The 20,214-nt window shown below is 40.3% G+C and overlaps 1 protein-coding gene across 2 annotated transcripts in view; it reads left to right on the top strand.

Moving 5' to 3' along the window:
- The window catches only part of LOC131345021 (serine/threonine-protein phosphatase 6 regulatory ankyrin repeat subunit A), a 39,773-nt gene that overhangs the window by 9,889 nt on the left and 9,670 nt on the right, over positions 1–20,214 (top strand). Inside the window, exons 1-10 of one of the 2 annotated variants that reach the window (XM_058377651.1) lie at positions 809–2,636; positions 9,150–9,233; positions 12,360–12,438; positions 12,905–12,975; positions 13,067–13,267; positions 14,807–14,894; positions 15,180–15,322; positions 15,765–15,977; positions 19,199–19,277; positions 19,374–19,488. In XM_058377651.1, coding sequence (XP_058233634.1) covers positions 2,490–2,636; positions 9,150–9,233; positions 12,360–12,438; positions 12,905–12,975; positions 13,067–13,267; positions 14,807–14,894; positions 15,180–15,322; positions 15,765–15,977; positions 19,199–19,277; positions 19,374–19,488 — 1,220 coding nt within the window. In that variant the 5' untranslated portion in view covers positions 809–2,489. Of the gene's footprint in view, positions 1–808; positions 2,637–9,149; positions 9,234–12,359; positions 12,439–12,904; positions 12,976–13,066; positions 13,268–14,806; positions 14,895–15,179; positions 15,323–15,764; positions 15,978–19,198; positions 19,278–19,373; positions 19,489–20,214 lie in introns of those variants that run through there. The other variant, XM_058377653.1, reaches the window with a different exon arrangement.

Here is a 20,214-nt window from a genome sequence, read left to right as displayed (position 1 = left end):
TCATGTTTGTGTGTTTTTGTGTTGGAAAAAAGTAAGGGTGTTGTTTGTTCATTAGGGTAATAGAGATCTGTCACGGACACACTAATCAAAAATCTGGTGAAAACACGGCAGAAGTCATGCTGAGTCTCTCATCCTTTACACCCTTTAGACTTTTAATGAAATCTGATCTGGTCTTTCGTATGTTTTCGTGGTTGGATGTGGAGGGATGCACGAGTCTCTGCACTTTCTGATATGAACTGTTAATACCAGAATGATTCAGCAGAGATACTGTGGAGCCTCCTAAACATCCAATAACACTGTGTGTGTGTGGTGTGTGTGTGTGTGTGTGGTGTGTGTACTAACCACTACTCTGTCCTGTCTTATGAAACACAAAGGCCTGTCTGTCTGCCACTAATTTCCCTTTTGTACCACACACACACAGCCAGCAGCATTCTTTATTTGTCACATACATATTACCTGCATGTAATGTAGGCACAGCACACAGAACCAATGACGAGCTAAGGACATCCTCACACACAATAAAAACTACGAATCTAATTTTTAAAAATGGACTATTATGAAATCTAGTCATCTCTGGAGAAGTGTAATGTGTAAGAGTTGTGTATCAGGTGTGTTTACTTCTTGGTGTGTCGTCTCTTTACGAGTCACACCGGACACCATTTGAGGGTTTTTTTGTTTTAAGCAACAAGGACATACCTGAGATGAAACACAAGCTAACATTTTCATGCTAAATGTGGCCTAGTATTCACTATGCTCTCGGATGTTAAGTTTTTGTTGTTGTTTGTTCTCATGTCTGTTATGAATAGAGTGAAGTCCGCTTCCTAAAACATCTCTTCTTTCACTGCATCGCATGAGAAGTATGATTTGACATCATTCGATGAAATCTGTTCATCCCTGGAGAGATGATTTGTCCAAATCTGCTTAGATTTAATTGTTATTTAATTGTGTTTGTGAATTTGTTCATGTCTGGTCTCAAAAAAGAAAGAAGGAATGAAGGAAGGAAAGAAGGAGGGAAAGAATGAAGGAATAAGGGAGGAAGGAAGGAACAAGGACAAGGTGAGAATCGAGTGTGTGATCTGTGGTGAGAGAATAGACAAAGTTTCTGAATGTTAAACTTTTAATATCTGTCCTGTGTCTTGTGATCTTTCACAGCTTTCTAATCTGTATGATTTTACATTGTTTGCATACACATCAGTCAGCCCTCTCGCTTTGTGGATGTGGGCGGAGTCACTTTAGAAGAGGCCACGCCCATAATAAATTAAAATAGGGGTCTTGTGGGGGAAAAAAAGGAACCACTGATCTGAACAACTGAGATTAAAAAAGAAGAAGAAGAACTGTGTGTGAACGTGTCTGGATTACTAACTGCATGTTTAGTTACAGGATTAGTCTCTATAGGGCTTGTCAGAAACTGTCCTATTGGACACTGAGCTGTAAAAATGGCTGTAATCATTAGAGTTAATATCCAGGGATTTTTGAGGTCAGGTTTTTAAAAAGATCTGGAACTGTGTCACGGCAGTAACGATGACCTTGTCCTGTCACTTTCTTCACCGTCCTGACATCAGAGCCATACGCATAGCAGCTGTGTCTCCCCTCCCACCTATAAATGTGTCTTATCCTACACCCCTCTCTCTCTCTCTCTCTCTCTCTCGCTCTCTCTCGCTCTCTCTCTCTCTCTGTGTCGTATCGTGTTTCATTGCTGTACTCGCGCTCTCACTGGGACGACTAACTACAGCTCCTGCCATTCATTAACAAAATAACCCGAGGTGCAGAAACGCCTGTCTGGGTTTAAGGTCTGTCTCTTTATTCCTCCCTTTTTCTTTTACCACCTCCTTCTTGTTTATATCCCTCACCTCCCCCACTCCATCTTTACCTGCTGTTCGTTTTTGTTTGTTTTTTTTTCCAAAGCATTTTCTCTTTCTTTCTGCCTCCTCTTTCTCTTTCATTTTCTCTCTCTCCGAGTCTGGTGTGCTGGAGGATTAGAATTGCAGTGGGGGCTGGTTGAGTTGACCAGAGCTGAAAAAACGCTGGTTTCAGCAGGCTGCCATGCGGCATGAATGGACAGAGAGAGTGAGAGAGAGAGAGAGAGAGAGAGAGAGAGGCAGACTGAGAGCTCAGCTTTGTTCTCACTAATCGGCAGCAGTGAGCCCCGGCGCTGCCTCTGAGAGGTTAAATAAATGAGGCTTTTACGATAACGCACGCAACGAGACCGGTTCATCATGCCCTCTAGACAGACTGGATCACTGCAGCTCCATCTGCTTTAGCATCGAGGAATCCCTGGCACTCCGCTCTACGCTAGCATGCGTATCAGACAGAGATGACGACGGGACAGTAGCGGCTTCGGACTCGCCAGGAACACAATCGCCCAAGGATCGTTACAGGACGTTTCTTCTGCGTGACGGAGTAACCTGTATTTGGGATTATTTAATCCGTGTGGACGTGGATGCCCAAGGGGACAGGGGTGGGGGGGTCGCGTTTTTTCCCAAGCACCTATGAGGTCGGAGCGAATGAGCCGCGTGTGTATCGTCGTCCTGGAGGAGGTGGAGGAAGACGAACCCTCCTCTCTGCATTCCAAAACAGCGCAGGACCACGTTTCCCAGCATTCACCTCCCGAAGCCGACGCTCAGGAAGAAGAGAAGGTGAGGATGAGACGGCAAGGCGACGGATTTGCATTTTAGCCTGCAGTTCTTTTTTTTTTTTTTTCCCCTTCCTTCTTTCCTTCTTCTTCTTCCTCTCGTGATTAGATGAAAGGCTCTGTTCACTAGCTGTGTCAGTGATGTGCGTGAGAAGGGGGAGGACATAATTACTGCATTGCTGTTTCTTGTTCTGCTTTTGTTTTTTGTAGTGCATGCACCAGGCATTACTCAGATTCAGTACAATTACATTCAGTTTGTATATCGTAATAGTATTGCATGAAACGTCTAAAGCGTGGAGAAATAATCTGTTTAATCGCAGTGTAACCTTTTCGAATCCTGTCACCGTCACAATCATTTGCATACATTCCACACACGTTTTTGCATATCCTGACGTATGTGTCACGGCCTGCGCAAAACTAAACCCTGCACCTACGAGGAAGTGATCTATTATTGAGTTTAAAATTCTTCTGGGTTTTGTTCAGGGAAAGTGAGAACACTACTATTTGGAAACGGAATGATTATTCTCCTCGCCGTCTCTTCAGTAAGGACGTTTGGAGGACGTTTTGCTCAATTAAAACTTGTGTAAAAGTGGTATATCAGGTGTAAACAGTGGTATCGTGAAAGATGCTGCAGATGTGTGTAGACTCTTCACTCAGAAGAGGAAGCTTTTTCCAGTGTTCTAAACCTAAAAATACTGAACTGGTTCATTACCGTTAGGACCGCCTGACGTCTTATACACCAGCACTGCTGTAGTAGTAGTGATGATGATGGTGGTGGTGGTGATGATGATTATAGTAACAACAATAGGACTTTTATATATATTTATATGTTTATATATATTATATTTTATATATGTAGTACATGTATTTTATTTTATATTTAAGGAAAAAAAACAAAATATATAAAACATGAATATAATTACTTATTTTCATTTATTTATTTTATAACTTTATTAATAGAATATTGTCGTCAAATCTAATATTTTATTAAAAATCATTAATAAAATTTTTTAAATAAAATTATAATAAAAAAATCTCGTTAAAATATTTTAATATTTTACACACTGTATAAAACTAAGTTTTCTGCATCAAATAAAAAGTATTATATATTCTTATAGTATTAAAAAAACGTTGTATTTAAATTTTATATATTTATAAATTAATAATATTTGTAATTATATATTTTATATTCAATTATTTATATTTATATAAGACTATATTTAACACTTTTGTGCTGCTTCCGGTCAGTTTTTAATGTAATATATATTTAAATAAATTCAGAAATAAACAAAGATCCCAAGGCGCTGTTGGAGTTGTGTTTGGTCAGAAGGTGTTGATTCATTTTCTGTTAATCAGCGTCTGTGCGGCTCTGAGGGTACTTCCTGCTCCGAAGCAAATCCCAGGTTTACATTAAAGAGCTCGTTCTAATAATCTGTCGTTTCTATAGCAACAGCTTATAAAGGGTTTGTGCACTGGATGCTCCACAAAGTTTTCTGTATGGAGGAAGGAGACTCCAGTGTCAGAGCTGTATGACTGGTTCATTGTTATTGGAGACTTCGAGCGTGGTAATGGAGAACTGCGTTGTTGGTTTATTTTCCTACATCAGCACTTCCTGTCATGTTTTATTCCTTACTTATGGATAGAATAAGGAAACACATTAACACTGATTTCAGTCTCTCTCAGGATTTCCTGTTGAAAGCCTCTCAGCCTCTTTCGTTTTTCAGTAAACATGGAAACTGTGTATTGAGCCCTGTTCTTTACACACACACACACACACACACCAGAAGGATTCCTGTCTTTATGACGGTGCTGCTGTGTGTTATTCACAGACCTGCAGCAGCTGGGTTTTTCCTGCGTGTGTCTGGACACGTCTCTGCACCTGGCCTGCAGGAGTTAGAGGTGTGAGGTCATGTGTGTGGACAGCTGCTTCTCACCTTGTTGTCAGTTTCACTCAGGGGTCGAGTGCTACTGATACATGTCATATACATTCCTCCCTCTATCTCCCGCTCTCTCTCTCTCTCTCTCTCTCTCTCTCTCTCTCTCTCTCTCTCTCTCTCTCTGTGTCTCTGTCTCTCTCTGTCCCCCTTCTCTCTCTCCCGCTCACTCATTTTCCTCTCTCTCTCCCGCTCTCTTCCCTCTCTTTCTCCCTCCTCTTTTTGTCTCTCTCCCCCTCTCTCTCTTTCTTTCTCCCTCTCTCATTCTCCTCCCACTCTCTCTCTCTCTCTCTCTCTCACTCTCTCTATCCTGCTTTTTTTCTCTTCTCTTATTCTCCTCTTCCCCCCTCTCACTCATACACTCTCTCTCTCTCTCTCTCCCTCTCTCTCCCTTTCTCTCCTTCTTGCTCATTCTCCTCTCTCTCTCCCTCTCTTCCCTCTCTTTCTCCCCCTCTTTCTTTCTCTCTCCCCCTTTCTCTCATTCTCCTCTCTCTCTCTCTCTCTCTCTCTCCTCCTCCTCTCTCCCTCTCTCTATCCTGCTTTCTCTCTCTCTCTCTCTCTCTCTCTCTCTTATGGATTTAATAGAGCTACTGTAAAGTGTTGTATTTTAGTTCATCAGACATCACTACTCTATATGAATCATGTTCAGAGACTGGAGGTTTAGACCAGTAAACATTCATCAGACTCCAAATGTCACTGGGTTAAAAAAAAAATAAACAAAAAAACACTGTAGCATTTAACTAGTTTTATTTTTTGCTTTATTTTTTTTCCTCTTTTTACATTTTACTAGGACTGGGTTATATCATTCATCATGATAGTTCACAATACACGTTTCTGAGATATTTTAATATCTTTTTATGAAGGTTTTTTTTTTTTTAATAAATACAAACATTTTCTAAACAGGTGATTTGATAAGATTTTATAAAATTGTAAAAGGATCTATTTTTAAATAAACATGATTAATTTTTTATTGATTTTTGTAAGTAAAATATATATATTATAAATATCAATTAATTATTAATTAATAATTTTAACAACAATCTTTTATTATTGTTGTTGTTGTTGTTATTCTTATTATTTATTATTTATTTATTTATTTTTATTATGCAAGTACAGCATATCTTAGAAATGTCTTCGTGACTTTTTTTTTTGTACTATTATTAGTACATTGTTGTAAAATAAGTGATTTTCTGCGTACACCCCGAAATAGATATCATTTATTTATTAGCAACTGATGAGAAATAAAAAGGTATTTAGTTTCTTTTCATCAGATTATTATATAGCCGATATAAGACTGCTTTTAAATCTTCTTTCTAATTTCATGCTTGACCTTGTCTTATGCAGTGGGCAGATTATTTTCGCTTCTTCCATCACTTTTTTTTTTTGCTAATTTAGCTTCTAGAAATAAATGGCTAAAGTAAGCTAAACAATCTGCTTAGTAGGATAAGACTTTACACTTTAAAACAGTCTAATAGAAGAGAGAAAGACAAGCACCACATGCTCATGTTTGTTTTGGTTTGTTTTCTCGTCCCGTCTCTGTCCTGTTATTGGTTTGTTGCCTGACTTGTCCAAGACTACCCCCCCACCCCCCACCATCAGAGTTCCAGTTTCATGATTTGTGTGTTTTCCATTTCCACTCCTCCCTGTGTTTTCGTTAATGATTAAGGATTTACCTAAAATTTCTCTGACCATTTCGACCTCTGGACTTTTCTTAAAATACAGTGCCGAGTTTCTGCACATACATTCTTCACCTTCAGCTATCTCTTACTAAACATCAGAGCTACAGGAACTATATAAACATTAGCCTTATCTTGTCAAGATACACAACTAAACTTTATAGATCTATTTACAGACGATGTCCTGCTATTATTCCTCAGTCCTGGACCTGTACCAGAAATCTCCAGTAATTATATCACTGTAGCTTGTTTAGTTTATGTATAACTACACAAATATTTATAACAGCTATATAAAAGAGGGAATAACTGATTAAATAATCATCATGGCACCTGTTAGTGGGTGGGATATATTAGGCAGCAGGTGAACATTTTGTCCTCAAAGTTGATGTGTTAGAAGCAGGAGAAATGGGCAAGTGTAAGGATTTGAGCGAGTTTGATGAAGGGCCAAATTGTGATGGCTAGACGACTGGATCAGAGCATCTCCAAAACTGCAGCTCTTGTGGGGTGTTCCCGGTCTGCAGTGGTCAGTATCTATCAAAAGTATCCTTTAAGTCCTGTAAGTTGCAAGTTGGGACCCATGGAGGCCCCACTTCAAAACTTCCAGGAGTTAAAGGATCTGCTGCTAACATCTTGGTGCCAGATACCACAGCACACCTTCAGAGATCTAGTGGAGTCCATGCCTCGATGGGTCAGGGCTGTTTTGGCTGCAAAAGGGGGACCAACACAATATTAGGCAGGTGGTCATAATGCTATGCCTTATCAGGGTCTATATATATATATATATATATATATATATATATATATATATATATATATATATATATATATATATATATATATATATATAATCTATACAAGGAGACTTTTAATAAATATCTATAAAGCTATAGAATTTCCTCCCAAAGTGACATTGTTGCCCTCCAGGTGTCTCGGTGTTCATTTCCAACCCTGCTTTTGTTCTTTTAAGGCCGCTCTGTGATGGTGTGTAACTTGAACCGTTTGCAGACGTTTTCCTGAGGCTGTGAAACGTCAGCGTTTGTTGTGATAATGGCTAAGCAAGCAGATTTTGCTGCTCATATATAATTTAACTCCTGTTCGCCTCCACGATAAACAATCTTTAAGTCTTTCACTGGCTGTAGGTTTGAGCTGCTGTTTCAGCTATTGGAGAAAGCTATAGGCAGCACTGTAGGATATGGAGATTGTAGGATTTTTACGCCCTGACGCTGCAGATTGATGGTGTTTAGTATGTATGTGCATTAGTGCTTAAACTCTAGCAGTCCATATAGTTTATGAGTCTGGAGAGTGCATTAACACCGAGTGTGTAATCTCAGCCTCATGCACGTTGCAGGTTCTGTATTTCAGTGCATCGACCTCCACACGAAAGAAACTCTTAAACACGATGGACGTCATTTACTTGTGTTTTAATAAAGTGGCGTGTGAGATACTACAAAGATTTACACACGCTTCATCGTCACTGTATTTCGTCATACTCAAGTGCATATATCGATAAAAATTAATCACACGTAAACCATCAGGTTCGTTCTCGACTTGGCCCGTATTGATTTCCTCTCGCTTAGCATTTTAAAACATTCTTGTGAATTATTTACTCACCCAGAAACTAAAGGAAAGACAGGAATATGAGGATTTCCACAATTTTATTGGATGGTTTTATAATTTAGCTGTGTGGTCAGGAACTGCTCGCTGGCAGAGGCAGTCGGGATTTTTAGGTCCTACATTATATAATATATAAAATCTGTTGTCTACATGACTGACATTTTCACACTGTATTTATTTGCTTATCATTTCTATGAGCGATGTTTTTGAAGTGTTTAATTGTTGTCAAAGTTTTGTCACAGGACTATTTAATATTTTTAGCTCCAAAATTCCATCCTTTTTTACTTTATTCTCACTTGATGCCAATATAAATACAGTTGACTAGTGTAAACTATGTACTTGTCTAATGGTAGCTACACCGGTCAGGCATAACATTATGACCACCTGACTAATATTGTGTTGGCCCCCCTTTTTCCTCCCAAAACAGCCCTGACCCGTCATACACTGTGTATTCTGACACCTTTCTATCAGAACCAGCATTAACTTCTCCAGCAATTTCAGCAACAGTAGCTCGTCTGTTGGATCGGATCACACGGACCAGCCTTCACTCCCCACGTGCATCAATGAGCCTTGGCCACCCATGACCCTGTCGCCGGTTCACCACTGTTCCTTCCTTGGAACACTTTTGATAGATACTGACCACTGCAGACCGGGAACACCCCACAAGAGCTGCAGTTTTGGAGATGCTCTGATCCAGTGGTCTAGCCATCACAATTTGGTCCTTCATCAAACTCGCTCAAATCCTTACGCTTGTCCATTTTTCCTGCTTCTAACACATCAACTTTGAGGACAAAATGTTCACCTGCTGCCTAATATATCCCACCCACTAACAGGTGCCATGATGAAGTGAATAATGCTGATTATCTCCTCATCTGTCAGTGCTTATAATGTTATGCCTGATCGGTGTACATCCATTATAGCAAATATATATTAATTGATTGACATCTGAGACAGGGGAAGGGGCGGGGCTTCCAGGCATTCTCAATTAGTTTCTGAGTATTCAAACCACACATCACCCATTTCAGATTCTCATGTCATTTTGCTCATCCCAAAATGTCACAAAAAGGTTAACAGGTCTGGTCGTGTAATACAGATGAAATAAGCGTCACTTGGCATGCCGCTTCAGTGTCCTTGTTCCCACTGAGCTGATGTCAGTCAGTCATATTGAATGATTAGATTAGATTAGATTTGAATGATACAATATATAATAATATAATATATAATACACTCAGCAGTGAACTTCTTCATCCTGTAATATAATCTTCTAACCATGAACATCATGTCTTTCTCCAGCCTTCGTTGTTGAAAGCCATCTTTAATGTGGATCCAGACGAAGTTCGAGCGCTCATATTCAAAAAGGAAGATGTCAACGTCCAGGTATTATTTGGATTTTTTTTGGATTTTTGTTTGGTTAAAATGCTCTGTGCATAAACAAGCGCAGGTTAAACACCAATTCGTCTGGTGCTCCTGCCTTACTGGGGCTGAGTATTATATTTAGCCTTGATTTATCTTCCATTTTTACAAGGCTTAAGCTTTCCTCATGAGCATTTGGTGTTTATGTTCCTACATTAATTACAATTAACTGCCTCTTTTTCATTGTAAAATGAACAGGACATTCAGCCTGCTTTAGCTTGAACTTATAGGTTTCACAATTTACACACCAGACTTACAATAAACTATTTTTATCAGGTTTGAATTATATTTGCTGTCCCTTTGTTTCCTTTCTTTGTTTTTCATTTCCTTCCTTCCTTCGAGGATTCAAGGAAAGGAGGAAATAGAGACAGGAGGAATCAAGGACCAAAGAAAAGATGTTTAGATTTTTTGAAGCATCACACTAAAGCAATGTCACTGTGGTGATGATACACAGAAGTTATTGAACGTGTGTGTCGTGATGTGACGTGATGATGTTTTAGTCTAGCCTCAGTGATGTGCACATTTTCATTCATTTTATGATTTGTGTTCATGTTTCCTAATATTGCATCATTTATTCACTTCAGTTTGATTTAATGTCATTGTCATGGACTGTTTCACACCGCAGCATCACAGCAGCTTTACCCAAACACTGTTTATACTCTGAGCTCTCCAGCTACTTCTTGGAGGGGTCTCCACAGCGAATCATCTCTCTCCACCTATCCCTATCTTTTGTATCCTCAACACTTACACCCACTAGATTCATATCCTTATTTATTACATCCATATACCTCCTCTTTGGCCTTCCTCTTTGCCTCCTGCCTGGCAGCTCCATGTCCAACATTCTCCTACCAATATACTCACTCTCCCTCCTCTGAACATGTCCAAACCATCTTAATCTGTCCTCCCTAACTTTGTCCAGCGTGAGCTGATGTACTTGTTCTGAGCTCACCAAAGGCTACAATAAAAATAGAATCTTAATCTTAATTCACACATCTCTTCTCTCCTTAGCTTTCTCAACACATTTGAAGAAGTGGCACATTCTTAAAGGTAGCAGGAGGATCGATTGATGGATTTCCAGGTCACATGCTGAGGAACAAGAAATCAGTCAGGCGTTGATTAGAGTTGTTTTTTGTTTTTTTTTAGTGACCGTTCCCATAGGGTAGTTGGTAAATAATCAAATTTATTATCATTAGCAAAGAGGTTTTTCCTGATGCAGTGCTGAGGTCAGGCTGAACTCATACTGGTCCACTAATGGCCCAGCCTCTCGTCCATCGATTCCCTATATATCAGAGTGCTCTGTTTCTACATCAGTGCCTCTGACCCGGAGTCTCTGCAGCTCTATCTCCTCACAGCCTGCTCTCAGTGTTGTCTTGTTATATTCTGGATAACGAGCTGCTGGATAGCCTGAGAGCTGTGTAATTACACACACACACCGTCTTGGCACTCATGTGTGTCGAGTGAGTGCGTCTTTCTCTCAGCACTGGTGGTTTAATGAGAGTTCAGTGTTCGTCTCCAGGCAGCTCTGTGCTCAGTGTGCAGTTTCTGAGAACAGACCCTTCACTGGCAGACTTCCTGGCGTGTCACATGACTTTTGGAGCTTGTGTTTGTTTGTGAGAGAAAAAGACCGAGCGCTTGACGAGGAGAGAAGAGGGATTAGCTCATCACACTAAATCAGAAGCAGGATTAGCATTTCATTTCAGGTTGGGTAATATTCCTGATCAAGTGCTGCGTTTCTGCAAATGTCTCTTCATATCAGATAATTCATGTCTTAACGATTCTAATAAGTTACTAATAAGTCATAAGCGCCTCCACAAGCCTATACAAATCCACACAGCCTCCAGCTCCTACACACCGTCCCAGGAGAGCTGCGCCTCCATTGATCTGTGGAGCTTGTGGGTTTATTGGAGCTCTCCATCACGCGACACTCCACATTCTCCTACACACCAATCTGACTCGAGTTTCGTTACACCGCACATTTCTCCAACGCTGTGCCGATAAGACTAGGATTGTTTCAAATAGAAAACACGACACGGTACAGAAATACTTCACCATCATCTGTAACTTATGTGCAATGCAGATTGACTCAAAACTCAATGCAGATTGATGGTGGTGTCTCAAACGTCATGTCTCATGATGGCTATGTCTTATGCTAGCTAAAAAATTGAACCATTTACACACCAGAACACGTGTCTACTGGCCTTAGAGACTAAAAGCGAGACATCTTTCCCCCCTCTACCTGTCTCCCTTCAGTTAGATTATGAAAGGTTTTTCTGTTTGTGGACAAAAATTGGATTATTATATTCATATAATAATAATAATACTGTATTTTTTATATATATATATATATATATATATATATATATATATATATATATATATATATAATTCATTGGTAATATATAATAATAATAATAATAATAATAAATTATTGAGGACCAATCAGATTTGAGAATTCACCTTCATTGTAGAATTTATAACCGTGTTCTAATAGACAGGAATGTGTATTTGTTTAACTGCTCTAATAAGTGTGTGTGAAGGGAGCAGGTCTATGTGCTGTGGTCCTAGCACAGGGAACAAAAACAAAAAACAGGCCTGTGGAAAACACACACACACACACACACACACACTACAGATGCACTGAATAAAGCTTATTCCTTTAACTAAACCCACATTGTATAATGAAACCACAGTCACTCACTCCTCAGAGAAGATGAGGTGTTTATGCCAGGAGATGTTGGCTCTGTGGGTTAGCATTCACTGGTAACAGGAGAAGAGGTGTTTTTAATTTTATTTCTATTTTTTTTCTTTAACACATGCTGTGAAAGTGTGTGATGGTGCCTGGTATAAACACAGAAACCAGGTCTTGATCTTTGATATTTGTCTTGTCAATGCCACAAAGGGAGGCTGCTTAAAAGAGTCTTGACTTATTTCTTTAAAACAGTTTTGTTCAATGTCCATCATTAATGTGTTCAGTTTTAATTCAAATTCTAATGATTGGAAGCTGTTCCAAGCTCGAAAGAAGCCACAATAAGTTAAGAGTTGGACATATGAGCTGGTTAAAATGTTGTCGTGTTTACAATCTATTTTTAGGATAGTGAGAAGAGGACTCCCCTCCACGCCGCAGCCTACTTGGGTGACGCTGAGATCATCGAGCTTCTCATTCTGTCAGGTAGAAAATGATCTTCCATATGCCTCGGCTAACCCCTTCCTGGAAAGTCAGCGTTTCTCAGGAGAGACACATAACCTATCCAGATTTCACACACAAATATAAACCCACTACTCCCATTCATACACACACAGTTGGAGAGGGAGGACACTGAGATTAGATAGATAGATAGATAGATAGATAGATAGATAGATAGATAGATAGATAGATAGATAGATAGATAGATAGATAGATAGATAGATAGATAGATAGATAGATAGATAGATAGATAGATAGATAGCAGCAGGTGCAAGCGCGCTATTTTAATGTGTGGCCTCACAGGATCGTGGGAGTGAGTTATTAAAAACAGGTTTCAGGAATTGGGTTATGTAATGGTTTCTCTGTTGCCTTTATTAGTGATGCCACGTTTATGATGACAGAATGAAGCTCTTTTATCTCTCTGTCTCTCTCTCTGTCTCTCTCAATACAGGAGCGAGAGTAAATGCCAAAGATAATAAGTGGCTGACCCCTCTTCATCGTGCTGTTGCCTCCTGCAGTGAGGTATCACGATACGCCACACAAGTACACGCACGAATGCAATATTTCTGTACACACCACTATTCACTCTGTGTGTGTGTGTGTATGTGTGTAGGAGGCAGTTCAGGTACTGCTGAAACACTCGGCTGACGTGAATGCTCGGGATAAGAACTGGCAGACTCCACTGCACGTGGCGGCGTCTAACAAAGCGGTGCGCTGTGCCGAGGCTCTTGTCCCCCTGCTCAGCAACGTGAACGTGTCGGACCGCGCTGGACGCACCCCTCTGCATCACGCTGCCTTCAGTGGACACCTCGAGGTCCTACTCTGCACATTACAATATGCACAATACAGTGCTATAGTACACTCTGTAGTACTGTACTTAGAGTACCATGATATAATATAGCCATATAACCATAGTACTGTAATTTGATGTAGATGTATTTATAACTTTCTATTATACTTTATATCGTACAACACAGTACTATACTATAATATACTCTACTATACTATTCTACTATATACTGTATTCTGCTATATTGTAGTATCATAATATAGTCATATGTATATACTATACTGTACTGTTTAATGCAGTACTTTAAGATTTATTGTATTATAGTCTATTTACAATACTTTTATACTACACTGTACTATGCTACACTATAGTGTAGGGTACAATACTACACTCTGCAGTACAGTACCATACTATAATATTCATATTTTGCAATTAATAACACAACAATAATTTTCTTTTCCATACCATTACACTATAATGTACTCAGCTATACAGTGTACCATAATATAATTGATATATATTTATAGTACAACACTAATACATTGTAATTGTAATATAGAGTCTATATATATATATATATATATATATATATATATATATATATATATATATATATATATATATATATTAGTCGTATAGTAAATTGTCATAGTTACTAATCACTACTATACCATACTGAAAATGTCTTTATATTAACATGCAGTAAATAGACTATAAATTACTATAATATCATACACCGATCAGGCATAACATTATGAGCAGTGAGAGGTGAAGTGAATAACACTGATCATCTCCTCATCATGGCACCTGTTAGTGGGTGGGATATATTAGAGGCAGCAGGTGAACATTTTGTCCTCAAAGTTGATGTGTTAGAAGCAGGAAAAATGGGCAAGTGTAAGGATTTGAGCGACTTTGATGAAGGGCCAAATTGTGATGGCTAGACGACTGGATCAGAGCATCTCCAAAACTGCAGCCCTTGTGGGGTGTTCCCGGTCTGCAGCGGTCAGTATCTATCAAAAGTGGTCCAAGGAAGGAACAGTGGTGAACCGGCGACAGGGTCATGGGCAGCCAAGGCTCATTGATGCACGTGGGGAGCGAAGGCTGGCCCGTGTGATCCGATCCAACAGACGAGCTAATTTTACTCAAATTGCTGAACAAGTTAATGCTGGTTCTGATAGAAAGGTGACAGAATACACAGTGCAGGACGGGTCAGGGCTGATTTGGCAGCAAAAAGAGGACCAACACAATATTAGGCAGGTGGTCATAATGTTATGCCTGATCGTTGTATTGTCAGTGATCTCTTTAAAGTAACATGTTAATTTATTTGGAGTTAGATCATAGCTGTAATGTAAATAATATTTAATAACAGACAAATCAGCAGTGGCTTTTTTTAATGCTTCTAAAAAAAGATTGAACAGTTTGGTCATTAGTTCAGCTTTAGCTTATTTAATGATGCGTTCAGCTTAAATCCTTCCAGTGTTCACCCACAGCACTTTAAAGTGGTTTTATACATTTGAAATAAATCCCAGTAAAATTAGAAATGGGCGACTTTTACTGTTGTAGATGGTGAAGCTTTTACTGTCCAGAGGAGCCAGCATCAATGCGTTTGATAAGAAGGACAGGAGAGCTATCCACTGGGCTGCGTATATGGGTAAGTCACAGCAGGAATCAGTATATCTGCACTAAATCAGCTCTGCTTCATTACTCAGCACTGTTTTGGCCTAGTTTCCAGCAGACTGAGCCACCGCAGGCTAATGAGTATTCAGAGCTCAGCTCTGATGATCTGTGTCAGCCTGTGGCTGTTCTGTAGAAAAGACTGATGCATTTCATTGTTCTCTTGCCTTTTTTTTATTCGCGTTTTGTCTTCTTTCTTCCTCTTTTGTTCCTTTGTTCACTCTTTGTGACTGTGTTTCTTCCCTCCCCCTCACTCTCTTAGGTCATATGGAGGTGGTGCGCATGTTGGTGTCTCATGGAGCTGAGGTGGTGTGTAAGGACAAGAAGGGCTACACGCCGCTCCACGCTGCAGCTTCTAGTGGAATGATCGGCGTGGTGAAATATCTGCTGGACCTGGGCGTCGAGGTACATTTGCTCTTCCCATAATCCCATCACATAGCACCACTCCATCTCTCAGAACATGTATCTCTTGAATGTAATGTTCTCCCAGGGACATAACTGATTATATGTCTGATAATGTATTCTGTATTTGAATAGCAGAACTACGTGGTGCAGAGGGAAATGGGGGTGTGTTTAAATTGCATAGCATTGCATATTCATAGTGTTTTGAACATGAAAAACATGAAATAATTTTGATTAAACTGGTTATTTTAATGGATTAAAATGATGCATTGAAAAATATTGGGCAGACTGACATTTTTGTAGGTCTAGATATCTAAGAAATATAATAAATAACAATATAATAAGCACAGCTGCTGATCAGAGTCCTTATATTCATCAAAATAGAGAGTCCTTTTATACATCCCTACTCTCCTGCTCATCTCTCTGTCCTACTTGTTCCCCCCAGATCAATGAACCGAACGCTTTCGGAAACACCCCCCTGCACGTGGCGTGCTACAACGGTCAGGATGTGGTAGTGAACGAGTTAATTGAATCCGGTGCTAACGTCAACCAGGTGAACGAGAAGGGCTTCGCACCGCTGCACTTTACCGCTGCCTCTCGCCAGGGGGCGCTGTGCCTGGAACTGCTAGTGGGAAACGGAGCAGATGTCAACATCAAGGTGAGTCTCCGCAGCAGATGACCTGTCTTCATGTAAACCATTATGTCTATGCATTACTACAACACACATTACATTATAACATGGTCATTAAAGTCTTTTTTTTTGTCTGCTAAAGGATCATTTGTGTAAGCAATTCATTATCAGACTGTACATCAGTATTCATGTAGCACACACATCTGCACAGAGTAAATATATCAGAGCTTATTTATCACAGAAACACTTCAACACAAAGATGTTGATTACGCTGACTGGACATGAAGCGAAGTCACTGACTCCACACCAAAGTTTATTCTTTTCCTATGACAGCATGTCTCAACGTGTTTTATTCTTTTTATAGCGCAGCAATTTGTCAAAGATAAGGATTTTTATTTATTAAAGAGCAACATACTTTTTATCTGTTTATAGTTACTTTTAATGTTGTGGAATGTCCCTGAATCAAGTTATGTACACCGATTAGGCATAACATTATGACCTCATGCATGATATACTGTTGGTCTTCCTTTTGCTGCCAAAACAGCCCTGACCCGTCATGCCCTGTGTATTCTGACACCTTTCTATCAGAACCAGCATTAACTTCTTCAGCAGTTTGAGCAGTAGCTTGTCTGTTGGATCGGATCACACGGGCCAGCCTCAGCTCCCCACGTGCATTAATATAAGCCCTTGGCCGCCCATGACCCTGTCACCGGTTCACCACTGTTCCTTCCTTGGACCACTTTTGATAGATACTGACCACTGCAGACCGGGAACACCCCACAAGAGCTGCAGTTTTGGAGATGCTCTGATCCAGTCGTCTAGCCATCACAATTTGGCCCTTCATCAAACTCGCTCAAATCCTTACGCTTGCCCATTTTTCCTGCTTCTAACACATCAACTCTGAGGACAAAATGTTCACCTGCTGCCTCTAATATATCCCACCCACTAACAGGCGCCATGATGAGGAGATCATCAGTGTTATTCACTTCACCGGTCAGTGCTCATAATGTTATGCCTGATTGGTATTATTACAGCTATAAACAATCTCTTACTTAGAAGTTAATAAAAATACAAAAAATAAGGGAATAAACCTTCTGTCCTGAAGAACATCCTGTCTGGGGAATATTTAGAGAGTTTACCTCTGGCACTGGAGAGTCCTTCAGTGAATAAAAAACCTCACAATTTCAACAGTTACACCTATTTTTCATATTTTTACTCGGTTTATGTGGAACGTTCTCCGTACGAGTCCCTGTGTAATTTGTTTCAATAGTAACATTAGTGTTTTAGAGAGAGCGCAGTAATATACACACTTTGGAGCTGGATCTCCTGTTATAGAAAATTAATCAACACTTCCTAACTAGTTCACATTAAAGGTAAATTAAATGCATACTTTATTGATCTGATTAAAATAAAACACCCCGTATACAGTTTAATGAGAAATGAAATTAGGGCTGTGTGTTTATTTATCGCAATAGATGCTGGGAAAAAAGACACATGGGTTTTTCACTTTAGCAAATCAGGTTAAGCCAATTTTTAGTTGATTATTGAACAAAATAAATAAATAGACACAAATGTCGGCCAGCTGGCTCAGAAGTCTTGTTTGATAGCATGTTTTATTTCTCTGAAATACAAATAGCTCTGTCTGGGCACCTGTTCTCAGTGCAGAAAACGTTTCTCCCAGTGAGCTTATTTCGAGCTGTGAGTGTGTGTATTGACTGGCAGAGGCTCATGGAACAGACTGACCCACATAAGAGACTCTTGGAGTAACAGAAGGTGGGGGAAAAAGCTGCAGGGTACAAGATGGGTGTGTGTGTGTGTGTGTGTGTGTGTGTGTGTGTGTGTGTGTGTGTGTGTGTGTGCGTGTGTGTGTGTGCGCGCATTCCTGAGTCCCTGCCATGCGGTTACTCTCCATATGGTTCACGACTTTCTTTATAAAAAGGCCAAGAGCAGAGATTATATAGTCATATTAAACCTGAGTACTGTTACTTATTTCTCTGTAGTTAATTATCTTGGTTAATTATCTTAATAAATGTATTCATTCAGTTTCAGTATCACTTTATCCTCGTCATTGTGGTTGTTTATCTGTAGCCTACACTGGGAACTCTGGACACAAGACACCTGGAAAAAATATACACACACAAATAGCCTTTATTTGTCACATATACATTACAGCACAGTGAAATTCTGTCTTCACATATCCCAGCCCTGGAGGTTGGGGTCAGAGCTCAGGGTCAGCCATGATACAGCGCCCCTGGAGCAGAGAGGGTTAAGGGCCTTGCTCAAGGGCCCAACAGCGGCAGCTTGGCGGTGTTGGGGCTTGAACCCCTGATTTTCTGGTCAACGACCCAGATCCTTAACCACTTGAACCACCACCGCCACTTATTCACCCTGAGGGGTATTTATCACAAGCAAACCACATACCATGCAGGTTTTTGCTGCCTGACACATAGTACATATAAAATGCATAATAAAAATGTACAGATTGTGGAATGGTTTCTTCCATCCTTCCATGGGTTCTCCAGTTTTCTCACACCTCCCCAAAAACATGTTACTGGGTACTAGGTAATGGACTACTCTAAATTGCCTCCAAAACATTGCCCCCTTTTTTGCATGGTGATGGATTGGCATTCCATCCAGGTTGTATTCCCATTCCCGGAAAATTTCCATTTCTGGAAAAATCTCCACTGCAGCCCAGACCAGGACAGAGCACTTATTGAAGACAAATTAAAGAATCAATCAGTCAATGAACCAATTTATACCTCACAAATTATACTCTCTAGAAAGTGTTATATTGTATGTGGTATAAAATGTACATTTTAAGTTGAAGAAATTTTAATACACTTTGGATAATATGAGGTCACTAATGTTGTTTAAACTAGCCTCCTGGTGGTCCAGTGGCAGGATCCCATGCTCTCATTGCCGTGGCCCGAGTTCAATTCCAGGCCCAGGGCGACTGAGGGTTAACTCTCAGTGCCGGCCCCAAGCCCGGAAAAAAATGGGAGGATTGCATCAGGAAGGGCATCCGGTGTAAAACCTGTCCCAAATCGAAAACTGCAGACTAAATGAGCCACTGTGGCGACCCCAAACAGGGAGCAGCCGAAAGAACAACAACGACAATACCTAATGTTGTTTAACCTGTGATTAGCAGTAGCTAGCTGTTGTTGAGCTAACATACTCTAAAACAAGTGTAGAGACTCTGTTTTTCAGTGAAACCATTTCTCTAATTCTGTTTTTCCATCTCTTAACAGAGCAAAGATGGGAAGACGCCCCTCCACATGGCCGCCATTCACGGCAGGTTCTCCAGATCTCAGGCTGTCATACAGAACGGTGAGTCTGGATACGTTCCTGGTTCTTGCTGGTTTTCTTTTTTTTGCCTGTTCGCTGTGGTCAGCAGGTGAACTGTGCTGGGTTATGTGTTAACAGGAGCCGAGATTGACTCTGAAGATAAGAACGGAAACTCGCCTCTGCACATAGCAGCTCGATACGGCCACGAGCTCCTCATCAACACCCTTATCAGCAACGGCGCTGACGTAGCCAAGTGAGTGTGTGACCGTCAGAGAGCCTGAATGGACGTTGAATCTGATTTGACTTGGCGGGGCTTTGCCTCTCTTAAAGGACTGTCCAGTTTGATTCAGTCTCTAGCGCTTATCTATCTATCTATCTATCTATCTATCTATCTGTCTATCTGTCTGTCTGTCTGTCTGTCTGTCTGTCTGTCTGTCTGTCTGTCTGTCTATCTATCTGTCTGTCTGTCTGTCTGTCTGTCTGTCTATATTTTGTTTGCTCGCTCTATTGTCAGAGTTGCTGTTATATAAAATTCATCACCTTCTGACCAAATAGTGCTCTGTTGTACACCGATCGGCCATAACATTATGACCACCGAGAGGTGCCGTGAATAACACTGATGATCTCCTCATCATGGCACCTGTTAGTGGGTGGGATATATTAGGCAGCAAATGAACATTTTGTCCTCAGAGTTGATGTGTTAGAAGCAGGAAAAATGGACAAGCGTAAGAATTTGAGCGAGTTTGATGAAGGGCCAAATTGTGATGGCTAGACGACTGGATCAGAGCATCTCCAAAACTGCAGCTCTTGTGGGGTGTTCCCGGTCTGCAGTGGTCAGTATCTATCAAAAGTGGTCCAAGGAAGGAACAGTGGTGACAGGGTCATGGGCGGCCAAGGCTCAATGATGCATGTGTGGAGTGATGGCTGGCCCGTGTGATCCGATCCAACAGACGAGCTACTGTTACTCAAACTGCTGAAG

This window comes from Hemibagrus wyckioides, linkage group LG24 (assembly GCF_019097595.1).
Source record: "Hemibagrus wyckioides isolate EC202008001 linkage group LG24, SWU_Hwy_1.0, whole genome shotgun sequence".
In the NCBI taxonomy this organism is placed as follows: Eukaryota; Metazoa; Chordata; class Actinopteri; order Siluriformes; family Bagridae; genus Hemibagrus; species Hemibagrus wyckioides.
Note: the sequence above shows the minus strand (reverse complement) of the source record. Positions and strands in the feature narration are given on the sequence as shown.